This window comes from Capsicum annuum, chromosome 1, assembly GCF_002878395.1.
Source record: "Capsicum annuum cultivar UCD-10X-F1 chromosome 1, UCD10Xv1.1, whole genome shotgun sequence".
Lineage (NCBI taxonomy): Eukaryota > Viridiplantae > Streptophyta > Magnoliopsida > Solanales > Solanaceae > Capsicum > Capsicum annuum.
The window spans coordinates 13246677-13259261 of record NC_061111.1 but is presented as its reverse complement, the minus strand read 5'-3'; the positions used below and the strand labels follow the sequence as shown (position 1 = coordinate 13259261).

Below are 12585 nucleotides of genomic sequence, written 5' to 3'. Positions count from 1 at the left end.
AAGGAAGATGATTTAAGCATTAATGGAAGAGAAAAAATCAGGAAGAAAGATGATTCAATTGTTGATAATTAGGGAGATATTTTAGGAAAGGAAATCTTGAACGAGTTAATGGTGGAGTAAAAATAGGATGTGGGTTTTCTTGATATGTATCAAGAGTAAAGTTGAAAAATGATATTTTATGTAAATTAGGTAATATAGTCTCTTAAGTATGAGATTTGCATAAAATTGGGGATAGGGGAAAGGAAATGGGGGAGAAGATTACAATATGAGAAATCGAACCCTCACCAATAAGGTATGAGAAATCGAACCCTCACCAATAAGGTAGAAGTTCAGGTAGCTAACTAATTAACCTACTAAATTCCCCTATCCCTTTTTATATAATTCTAACCGTGAGCGCATCAATTCACGAAAAAAATGGGACAGCATTAATTTACTTACTAGTGTATCATCCAGTAGGTCAAGCATGCAAAGGTATAATTGTGAACTCATTATGTCTGATGAGTGTAAAAGTTACCAAATATTTAAAATTAAATCATGTATGTCGATGTTTAAACCAATGAACTAATAATGTACAAATTATTAATTCATGCATTATTGATCCTTGCATATTAATTATTGCATTATAGTTACAATATAATTTGTCTTTGAACAAAATAACTTTCTTAGACATCGTTTTGGTAGAATTTATTAGAGAATTTGTATTAGTCATTATATTAATTCTTTGTTTGATAGGATTTTAAGCCTCAGTATTATAAAATGTATAATTAATAGTCATAGCAAACCAATGTATTAGCAATACATGGGCTTTTAATACATGTATAAGCATGCACAAAAACGAAAGCGCTTCTAATACACAAACCAAACGGTGGATTAAAAATAGTTCTAACATAACTAATCTCATCATTACTAATATAAACTCTATTCAATACTATTCGTATACGTCATACTTAACTACTCCTTAGAGTTATAAATTGAATATCTTTGAGAGTTAAATTTTGGGATATACAACCTTTAATCGATATTGATTTTAGCCAAAGATTAGGCTTAGCAACTAAAGCCTAAAAGTTTGGTAATAGATAGACAAATTCTACCTAACCAACTAAAAATATAGGAGAACGTAACTCCTAATTACACTTTGGTAATGAATATTTAACTCCTAATTTCATGCTAATCCCCTTTTAAAATTCAAACTCATCAAACAAAATAAAAAATATTCAGAAAATATTCAATATTCTCAAGAGTACAGATAATTTCACGGCAGTAACAAGTATAGCCCTCGTGTAAGCCATGGAATATCAATATAGAGATAAGCATCCAGTACCTCCTCGAATTATATATGGCCAAAGTTACTACGACACACTCCAACTTCACAGGAGTCCTATTACCTCCGAACTCAATTTTAGCGCATGTTGACACTCTTTTGTGCTGACGTGACACCTTTATTACATAAAATGGGGCTCATATCAAAAGTGTCACGTCAGATAAAAAAGTTGACAAAAGGTGTCATGTCATCACAAAAGGGTGATAAGAATACACTAAAATTGAATTCGGGGGTTAATAAGACCCGTGAAGTTGGAGTGTGTCATAAATTTTGTCATAGTACAGGGGTATTAGATGCTTCACTCATCAAATATATATCAAACAGATATTTTTATGATATGCATGAGATATATGAATATAAAAGGAATATGTAGTGATATACATATGAATATATATATATATATACACACATACATACAAACTTAAAACCGCCATAACCACCAAAATCCAGCCTAGTTCACGCTGAATCTTCTCCAAATAAGCTTAAATTTCAGATTTATCGCCATATTTGAATTTTAAGTTTGAAGTTCTAATTTGCAACTTGTGTTTGGTTACAACATTTGAACAAAACGTCAAGTTAAATTTGAAATTCTAATTACGTATCTCAAATTCAACTAAAAGGTTTCAGTTATAAGTTTGTGTTTTCATTTTTTTAATAAAAAGAATAATTAACTTGACTCCTAAGATTATATTTTGTAAAAGAAAAATATCATTTTTAAACTTTAAGACGCATGCTCAACATGAAAAAAATATTCTAAATGCATGTTATACGTAGATGATGAGTCAATTATATACCTAAAAACTGAATACTACCCAAATGTATGATGTATTAAATGCTGAAAGTATTGTTCGTACGTCTCATGATTCTTTGATACCAATTTATGCAAAAACACACGAAAATGCATGCAACAAATCGACATAGATCCGTATATAATCATTGGACAATATATTAGTATTATTCCCTCCGATCATCTTTCTTTGTCCAGTATACTAAAAATAATTGTCCAACTTTACTTGTTAATAGAGTTGCATATTAGTTGGTTCGATTCGATTTTGAAGTTTATCGATTTGACTTATCGAATATCAATTTGTAATAACGCTAAACTGTTAAAAACCATTAAGATATCGATTTATCGGTTATTGATCATTATTGATTCGGTTATCGGGTAAACAAAAATCAAGAAATAATTTATAATCTTGTGTTTAGTTTACTCTTGTTATCACTTATAGTCATTACCCAATGTACTTTTCGAAATATTGAATACAATTAAATTAATTTTTTTTAATTTATTGCTTTACAGGGGATATGTGAGTGTCAAGTCAAACATGGACAAATAAAGCCGGACGGAGGGAGTAACTAAGCAAAAATTAAATAAATTTGAAAAACAAAAGAGTTAAGACATAAGTATCCCCTCAAAATATACCCGAAGTTGCTATGAAATACCTAAACTTGGGGGGTCCTATTCGCCCTCTAAACTCATTTTTTGTGCTCCTTTTGTGCTGACATGGCTGCCAAGTCAGCACGAAAAAATTCTGCTGCTTGACAACCATGCCAACAAAAAGGAGCACAAAAATATATAATGAATTAGTAAGGTAATAGGAGCCCCGTAAAGTTTAAATGTGTCATAGGAACTCGAGTAGATTTTAGGGAGGCACTTGTGTCTTATCTCAAACAAAACAAAATTGTGCGATTTGGATGGCCAATTAGTACAATTTTAGTGATAATTCAAACATTGAACTCTTAATACTTCAATCTTATGCCTCTATAGGCATAGATCTATACATTATCAAAAGATAGTAGAGCTTCACCTTTACAAAATCAGTGATTTTAAAAATATACAGACCCAAAAAGAACAACTAAATGAAATTTTATGGACAAACATGTTTACCAGAGTTGAACAAAGAAAAAAAGTGACAAATTTTCATAGTGAAATGTATTAATCATCCATGTAACATTCTTGACTAGAAGTAACTTGCTGAATATTCTCCAAAAAATATCAGTCCACTGATCAGAAACATTATGATAATGAATAATTGCTCAACTATCATCTCAATATCCCCACTTGTATAATTTCTATTTTATAAACATTGAGGTTCTGTGATTCTGTCATGGTAATATCTATACTGATAATATTTCCTCCCACTGAAGTAACTTGAATGTGCAATGTAGCTTCTAAACCTCTCTAACATAAGCAATCTACGTTCGTCTCATCCTTCACAACCGTAATCTTCTCTGTATCGTTCCAATTTACCAGAAGTGCTCAAAAAGACGACCTTTCACAACATTATGCATTACAAAAGGGGATAGATATATAATATAAGAAGCGCACGATAACTAGATCTACTAGTGACCTCACTATCCTGCACACTATCTATCGACAGGCTTGGCAATGATAAAATCGCGTTGCAGTAGGAGAATGGCACGCTCTTCACGCTACATGATATACTACACTTGGCATTATCATCAGCTCAAGTTTCCTGTACTCTAAATAGAGCAAAACTCGAACAACATTTTCAAACATCTAATAACCTAGGCAAAAAGAAAAAGAGGAAAATAACTGAACTACATGTCCTAGTGTTGTTATGTAGCAACTTCATCAACTTCAGAATGGAAGACGAAACTAGGAAAAGTAGTTGTTATATCCCTGCGGAAAACATAAATCTCATCAGACGACAACATCAGACAACGTAATTCTGATATATTAGACGAGAAACTATGGTACCTTAGATAAGGAAGTGTCATTATCTTTAGTAGTGAAGGATTTCGGCTCACAAAAATCTGCCATTCAGATTTGTCAATCTTTCCATCCTGATTTGAGTCTGCCTCCACAAAAGTCTACATATACAAGACGAAAAAAGCAAGAAAACAGGGCCGTGAATGAAAACACAGACACAAAATGAATTGGATTCTTAACCTCGCGGCCTCTTCTTAGACAGTGATAGAAGTTTGTATGGCTATGTCTAGGTTAGCGGAGGTTTTATTAGATATTTAGAAAAATACCTTATCAAGTATACTCTCTATCGTCTCATCAGCCAACTTCATCTCAGACTCGCATAAGAGTGCAATCAGCATTTGTTTAACCTGTCAAAAATTTTGTACATAATTAGAAAGCCTGTACACATATCAAACTAGAAACAAAAATTTAATTATAGCATCGTGTAATCTTGGCATAAGTCAACCCTTCAGCAACCTTAGAAGGCACAAGTAAATAAAATCTACTGCTTCAGAGTCCGATAGCCGTAGAGAAATTCGACAGAAGTGAGGAAATCTACTGATTGTATTTAAGGCGAACAAGTCGCTTAGTAAAGATTAGCGTTAAATGGATAAAAATGCCTCATAGTGAAGTCTTGTACAAAAGTTCTTTTTTACAAGGTAAGGCAATGGAACAGAAGTGTCTTAAATCCCTTTTTGATAAATATGTCTGATGTGAAAGATATTACAACTTAAAATAAGGCAGAAAGCAACTGATAAATAGACTAGGAAGGCAAGAATAAATACTGAAAGGTATTCTATGCCTAGAAAGAAAAATACAAATTGCCCTGCGATACTATCACCGCCTATGTTTCAGTTTTAAGACTAAACATTAGTTGAGGGTATCAATTGTAGTCTCTTTATAAGGTCTTGGGTAGAGTTAGCCCTAAGGCCCAAATTTCTTAATACGGCATCAGAACAGGAAAAGGTGTCAAGATGTCTCACTTTCATCCATCATCAAAAAGAATTTCCGCGTTTATACAACAACAATATACCCCGTGTATTCCCACAAAGCGGAGTCTAGGGAGGGTAAAGTTTACGCAGTCCATACCACTACCTCAGATGAAATAGAGAGGTTGTTTCCGATAGACTCCCGGCTCGAGACAGATAACAGTATAACAAACCAAAAAACATAAAAGCACACTACAAAATGGGATAACACACTGCTAGATGATAAAGGAAACAAGACACCCACGGGGTAATACTATAAACTATCTATTTGATATCATAGACATCACCGAAACACCACGAACAAGAAACTTCAGGTGCAGATACAAACAAACTCTTCCCTATTATTACGGATGAACTCTTACCCACTTACCCTCCACCCTAATCCGTGTCCTCCACACCTTTCTATCAAGGATCGTGTCCTCCATAAGTTGTAACTACTCACATATCATGCCTAATCACCTCCCTCTAATATTCCTTCCGCCTACCTCTACCCTGCCTAAAAATCATCCATAGGCAGCCTCTCACACCTCCGTACTGGAGCATCCGTGCACCTCCTCATCACATGCCCGAACCATCGCAACCTCACTTTCCGCATACTTGCCATTTAAAAAGAATCAAATCTATACATGAGAGGATGTGTTGAAGACATAATAACGTAAATAGAAGTTTGGCTCCCTAATAACTGGAGGTACAACATATTGAGTTAATCATTATTTATCTCATGTTAGGTTATCCATGCTCTCACATGCTACATTCAGTCCCACAAAGAAACTTTAGGCGACATACAGATATAAAACACCAACTCCAACCCTTCAGTAAGTCAAACAATAATGAGATGCTTATATAGTTGCATTTCCACATTGAAAAAAAAAATACGTAAGAGAAGAATACCTCTTGCCTCTCAATGAACCCTGTGCCATCTAGATCATAAAGCCTAAATGAAACTGCATGGCAGAGAAATTTTGAGTTTCAATATGACTTACGTTTATGCTAATAATGCAGTAAATTGAACAAGTCAATTCACCTAAGAACTATATAGTTATGTTTTCTTCAACTTACAATTAACTTTCTCTTCTTGTGCGGCATTGGGGTGGAAGACATGTAGTCCCCTCACGAAATCACCAAAATCAATGAGCCCTTTTTGCTTCACATCAAAGAGATCAAAAATCTACGAGCAGAGAGTTCCAAAGGGAAATTAAAATACCATAATTCAATAAATTTAGTAGCTGTTCATGCAAAAATCTACATTAGATCAATATATTGCCCACTCTGCACATCCTATAATCGCCAGAATTTGGATACAACTACAGCTATTGTCATATATACAATATATGTGTACCGGAACAAATGTAATACCGGATGCTCAAAGTCCCATAGAGAGCTAATCAACCAGTGCTTTATTAAACAGAGCTGATGCAAAAAATCAATGAAGCATCGTACCCTATTTGCAAAGAGGTTTTCTTTCTTTCTGTTCTTGAATAAAGCCAACTGAAATTCTTCCTGCAAATCCACCGTGATTTTTCAATGTATAAGATATTTTGATATAATTAACAAATATATAACACAAGTTCAGTAATATCACAGTTACATTGTTTCAAGGAGAACAGCACTAGATCACATAATGCTGAATTTGAAGTGCCAAAATAAACGCAAACAAAACTAGAATATGATGCTTATGCTTCAGCCATGTCCCCAACCCCGAAGGCATAGCCTAACGAGTGAGGAATGGTAGTAAAGACTTGGAGGTCCCAGATTCAAATCCCACTTACTATACTAGGTGTGAGCCCACCTGCTCCAACCTTGGTGGGAAGAATTACATTAGTAACATGAGCTTGTGGACTAGACAGGATGACCAATTAATTAGTCTGTGGTATGCACAAACTGACCCAAACACCACCAATATAAATGACACTTCAGTCAACTACATCCATGCGGACTAAGCAAATATTTTGTAACTTTCAAGGATGCTTCATTTAATTTTTTTAAATACCAATGGAGTTTGAGCCAACTTATGCATATCTTGGCCAATTAATCGGATACCTGCTACCTCCCACCAATGTAGGTCCAATTTCCTAGGACTTTAAGTGTATAATATGACAGACCACATGAAACCCAATATCTAGGAAAGGAAAACTATATTGAACTTTTTTATTAGAAGAAAAATTAAGTAATAATATAACAGCATGGTCACTACTTACACTTAAATTGCCTTCAAAGCTAACTGTGCAACATTATGTAATTCTGAATTTGTATTATGCTGAAAAACAGCCAAACAAAGCACGAATATGATACATTAGCTGTCTACTGCACTATGGTTTTAGCAAATACCTTTTCAAGAACCTCAAGTATGGGATCTGACATAAACACAGAACTAAATATCTAGGGAAGTAATAATTTTCACCTCATGCCCAAGAACAAAGACAATAAAAGACAACAGGACTACCATCAAGGCATTGCCAAGGAAATTTTCTCAATGCTTTTCCTTCTAGAAATGTTTGTTCAGGAATACCCATAAATAACAAATATATTTCAATTTCTTCTCACCAAGCCAACATTCTCCAAAACGTAGCCCCCCTTTAAGTGATCAACTAAATTTAAAAGACGGAAAAGGAAAGAGAGAACAGTTTAACAATGACCAGCTAAAGCCTAGTTATGCAACGAATAACTTGTGAAACTCATCTGGAAGGACTCACACAACCTTACACTAAAGACCAACCAGACAAGATTCACCAGTTTAGTAGAATTACCTTGCTTATCAGCCCATCGTCAATTACTGAACTACTAATACTCTTGAACAGCTCAAACAGTGCTTCAACTTCACTAACACTAACTGCAAAATCAGAAAACAAGAGAAAGGCAAACATATAAATAACGTAATGAAGCAACGGTTGGATACTAGACAGGAATCCCAATTGGGAGTGTGTGGAGGAAAATATAAGCATAAAAACCTTTTCTTAAATAAGTGTAAGCACTACAATTGTCCAATGTTTTAACTCTCAGACTTTAGGCAATTAAAACCAATCAGAAAAGAAAAAACTAAAACAGATGGTACGGCCAAAACCAACAAACCTAAGGATAGAGCCTGCACTAGAAGATAATAAGCCTAGCTCCTTTTTGTTCTATTCCTCAGTACAATACAGGAAATCTTTTGCACGGATCACAAGAACTCCGTGTTTCATTATATATTTTAATGTGAAATCTCATTCCAAAATTTCATCTTTCTAGGTCGGTCTGTTACCTCTTCTTCATATAAACCTCCTCATCGAGCTCACAAACTCATTTCACCTTGTACAGGAATAAACACCTCAAGCTATTTCCCCAGCTCTTTAATAAGATAGGAGAAAGCTATTATAACTGGCCCACACCAATACGATACAGATACTCCAAAACAACGCACAGACAAAGCATATGGTTTTTTAACAATTTAAAACTGGAGAGGAAATTCGAGATCATTACTTAGACTCTCTTAAGAAACTGCTTGTTCATTGCAACACTCGCAAGATAAGTTTGAAATGTGTAACATAATATGTACAGACTTCAAGCATCAATTAGTAACTTACACGCCGTCTGGGACGCAAGGGCTATCGGATCTTCGTGTCCACGAAACTGTTTTTTCACTTTAGAATTAAAGCAGCCCATTTACTGGAGAATGGTGACTGAAAAGGAAGCACGACTAGACAAGCAGCCTAGAAACCAGCTTCACTACAATAGATCATCAAAACCATCTTAACCTTGCAAATTACATGAAGCAAATTCACAAACCAAAGCACAAAACAATTAGTACATTAACTCATGTAAATCCAATATGACTGATCCTTCCACAACAAACAATGGAAATCAATCCCATATATTTCTTACAAAACAAGTAGCTGAACTGTACTAAATGATAGTACTATACAAACTGATATGTTTCTCTCTTAAGCAACTTCATCCATATCTCATAAAAATCCGAGCTTAAGCAATAAATTGTTCTTTTAAGTAGTAAACTTAGTAATTACTCAAAAATCGTCACCTATCTAAGAACATGGCAAACAAAAACCAAAAGGAAAGATAATGGAAGAACCAAGTAGAGACACGTAGTAGAGTTAATGCTAAATTGGAGGTTTAAAGGCAAACCCTTGAGTCTAAAGGGTTTAGGTTGAGTAGGTCCAAGATGGAATATTTGGAGTGTAAGTTCGGCGAGGTGTCTCATGAGTCCGATGTGGTTGTTAAGCTTGACACTCATTCTATCAGTAAGAGAGAGAGTTTCAAGTATTTGGGCTCTACGATTCAGGAGAAGGGAGAGATTGACGAAGATGTCACTCATCAGATTGGGGTAGGGGTAGGGTGGATGAAATGGAGGCTCGCCTCCGGAATCTTGTGTGACAAAAAGGTACCTCCCAAACTTAAAGGAAAGTTCTACAGAGTGGTGGTTAGACCGGCTTTGTTGTATGGGGCGGAGTGTTGGCCTATTAAAAAGCCCACATATAGAAGATGAAGGTGGCCGAGATAAGAATGCTTCGGTGGATCATGGATGTATGGGTGTACTAGGAAAGATAGGATTAGAAATGAAGTTATTTGAGATAAGGTGGGAGTGACTTCGGTGGAAGCCAAGATGAGGGAAGCGAGGTTGACATGGTTTAGGCATGTGATGAGGAGGAGCACGGATGCCCCAGTGCAGAGGTGTGAGAAGTTAGTTAGGGATGGTTTCAAGCGAGGTAGAGGCAGACCGAAGAACTACATACCCAACATAATCCCACAAACATACAAAACAACTAGTATACAGAGAGGCCGTTACCTAATTAGCAATTAGCCCCCTACCCACCCCAAACCTCCTCCACATCCAAACAAACCACTCTCGAAATTCCAACTGTGCCACTCCCAAGTAAAATTTCAAGAAAACCTCCACTTTAAATTCCTAATACAAAAACCAACAAGATTTTGTAAACTTTAACATGTAAAAGCTTCAATTTTGATCTCAAATCCATAAAGGGTTCATAAATATCACTACTTCCCATAACTAAACACATACAACCTCAATTTTTTCCCCAACAAAGAATACAGCCCTCAAAAATCCATCTACCCAAAACACCCATTTAACTAAAAAAAAAAAAAAAAAAAAAGATGAAATCTTGAAACATACCAACAAAAGAAAAAGCTAAAATCTTGGATTCTTGGTAGAGAAAAAAAAGCAAAACTTTCAAAGAGGTTTTATGTAATCCATAATTATAAATGTGTGTACGTGTGTATGTATACATAATCCACTCCACCATCGCCACCAAGAAAGAAGGTCACCAAAACACTCCCACCTAAAATTTCAAGAAAATCATTACTTTAATTCTTAACACAAAAAACAAAAAAGATCAAATCTTCAACATGTAAAAGCTTCAATTTTGATATTAAATCCAAAAGGGGTCATAAATTTCACTACCTTCCACTATGTTCATGCTTAATCACACCACTAACCTCAATTTCCCCCCAAAAAACTAATACAGCCCTCAAAACCAAATATACCCAAAACACCAATTAACATTAAAAAAAATCCAAAAATATGAAATCTTGATACATACCAACAAAAGGGGTGGCAGAGAAAAAGCTAAAATCTTGAAAGAGCCGAAACTTTCAAAGAGGTTTTATGTAATCCATAACAATTAAATGTGTGTGTATATATATAAAAAAAAAATGTATATCTCTATATATCTATATATACACACACATCTACACCGATGATGTGATCAACGGCTGTGATTGGTCCACTAGAGAAAAAGCTATTCTAGAAACAAGAAACGGCAAGGAGAAAGGAGATAAAAAAGAAGACAATGAAATAGACACCAGTAGAGGTACGTGATGCACACGCGCACTTAGAAGAGCGTGGGATTTGAACTGCTTGAACTGGTTTCCACGTGGACAATTTGTCTGTTGTTTTTGATCGATATATGGCAAGAAAATAAAATTAAAATAGAATATTTGTTGGTTTAAATTTTTGTAGGGTGGAGTGTGGTTCATTAAGAAAATACTATTTTATAATTATAAATTTTAAATTTAAAAAAAAAAGTCTAGAAAGATGAAATTTTTATACATTAATTTATATTATATGTATATATACTTCCTTCAATTTAATTATTCATTTCATTTTACTTGGTTGATCCTTTACTAAAAAAAATTCCAATTTACTTGTCTATTTTCATAAATCAAGAGTGTTTTATTCTTCTTTTTCATATTATCGTTAGTATTAAATACTTACAAATTTAGAATTTCAAAACATCATTAATAACGTTAATTTAGTAAAATATGTATACCTTTTCCAAATTTTCTTAATGAGTGTATCAAGTTACGGAGGCAAATAAAATGAAACAAATTCTATAGGGAGTATCTTTTATGAATTAAGTTTGGTCGATGGAGCAAATACAAAAGAAGCCCTAGCTTATGCTAGACTTTAAAGAATAATAAATGTGCCTATTAGATTTTTTTTTTATTTAAGAAAAATGTTATGTGGATTTAAGTAGTTTGGAAAAGTTTGTATTAAGTATAATCTTATTCACAATGACATCTGCTTATTTAGAAAAAATTCTTTATTTGAAGGCAACAGCAGGAAGTCATTGGCCTTTATAACCAGAAAAGAATAGTAGTATCAGATTACCTACCCTCATAATAAGAATTTTTCTTGGTGGACAAGATTGAATTTTAAAGTGTTCACATAATAAGAACTTTTACATAAATAAAGAATGTTAAATCCTAGTATTAACTAGAACCAATTATGTGAAAAGTAAAAGGGAAAACACCTTTATTTATGTAAATCATTTTGGATTTTAATGTGGAATATACCCGGGCCCCTTATTATTTAAGTTCAATTAATTACGTCCACTTGATCTAATAATATTCGTGATCCGATAGTAACTGTAATAATTAAATATTCCTTGTAATCTCAAAAATGAAGTTTAAGGTAGATAAGATATACGTAAAAGTAACCTCTAGAGAGTATTTTTCCCAAAATTAATCCTCAACGAGATGGAAAAAATAAAAATAAAAAATTGGAAGCATGATACAAAAAGAAAATAATGCGATAACAAAATAACAAGACACAGAATAAATAAATAAATAAATAGTAGATAGAAAAACACTTTGAAGAATATGAAGTTACGTGAATGCTAAATAATACTAGTACGTATTAAAATTAATAAATTATAGAATGGTCCTATGATTAATATGTTGTTGTTTATTACTCATTTTCTAGTAATTCTTGATGTGTGGTGTCCATGCATGATACCATATTTCACATCTCTCAAACCTTAATATATAGTCCTTATTACTGGTAATTATATTAGATGTGGAAAAAAATTCTATATATCAATATATTATACAAATAGTTTTCAACATATGTGCGTGCACTAGAAAAAATAATTTAAAGTTTTCATATAAAGAAATCATACGCTATTATGTATGAGAGAGAATTCTTTTTTAAAAAATAAGCCAACGTATTTGAAATTCTAGAAAAGATATCCTAAAATCAAAATTTTACGGAATTCTATTTAATAAAATAAGATTTAACTTATCATATTAATATCGAATTAACTTGAACAAGT

General features: G+C 33.6%; 1 protein-coding gene across 10 annotated transcripts; it reads right to left on the bottom strand.

Moving 5' to 3' along the window:
• Nucleotides 1–3608: 3608 nt before the first annotated feature.
• Nucleotides 3609–10830, bottom strand: LOC107868587 (calcineurin B-like protein 1). 10 transcript variants are annotated; one of them, XM_047394145.1, is made up of 10 exons: nucleotides 10573–10811; nucleotides 10245–10311; nucleotides 8584–8754; nucleotides 7771–7853; nucleotides 6380–6523; nucleotides 6083–6191; nucleotides 5915–5967; nucleotides 4322–4402; nucleotides 4044–4156; nucleotides 3609–3965 (listed from the first exon to the last, which is right to left on the bottom strand). In XM_047394145.1, the coding sequence occupies exons 3-10, from the start codon at nucleotides 8660–8662 to the stop codon at nucleotides 3902–3904; spliced, it is 726 nt and encodes a 241-aa protein (XP_047250101.1). In that variant the 5' UTR covers nucleotides 8663–8754; nucleotides 10245–10311; nucleotides 10573–10811; the 3' UTR covers nucleotides 3609–3901. The 10 variants fall into 10 exon arrangements, with proteins under 10 accessions (XP_047250101.1, XP_047250106.1, XP_047250103.1 ...); XM_047394150.1 differs by having other exon boundaries at nucleotides 8584–8725; XM_047394147.1 differs by having other exon boundaries at nucleotides 10259–10311.
• Between the last annotated feature and the right edge of the window lie 1755 nt (nucleotides 10831–12585).

What these genes read in the sequence shown, in the direction of transcription:
- LOC107868587 (XM_047394145.1), bottom strand. Translation starts at nt 8,662, where the DNA reads ATGGGCTGCTTTAATTCTAAAGTGAAAAAACAGTTTCGTGGACACGAA. An exon ending in ACAAGAAGAGAAAGTTAATT is followed by an intron (nt 5,968 to 6,082) that starts GTAAGTTGAAGA and finishes TCTGCCATGCAG; the next exon opens with TTTCATTTAGGCTTTATGAT. An exon ending in GGTTCATTGAGAGGCAAGAG is followed by an intron (nt 4,403 to 5,914) that starts GTATTCTTCTCT and finishes AATTTTTGACAG; the next exon opens with GTTAAACAAATGCTGATTGC.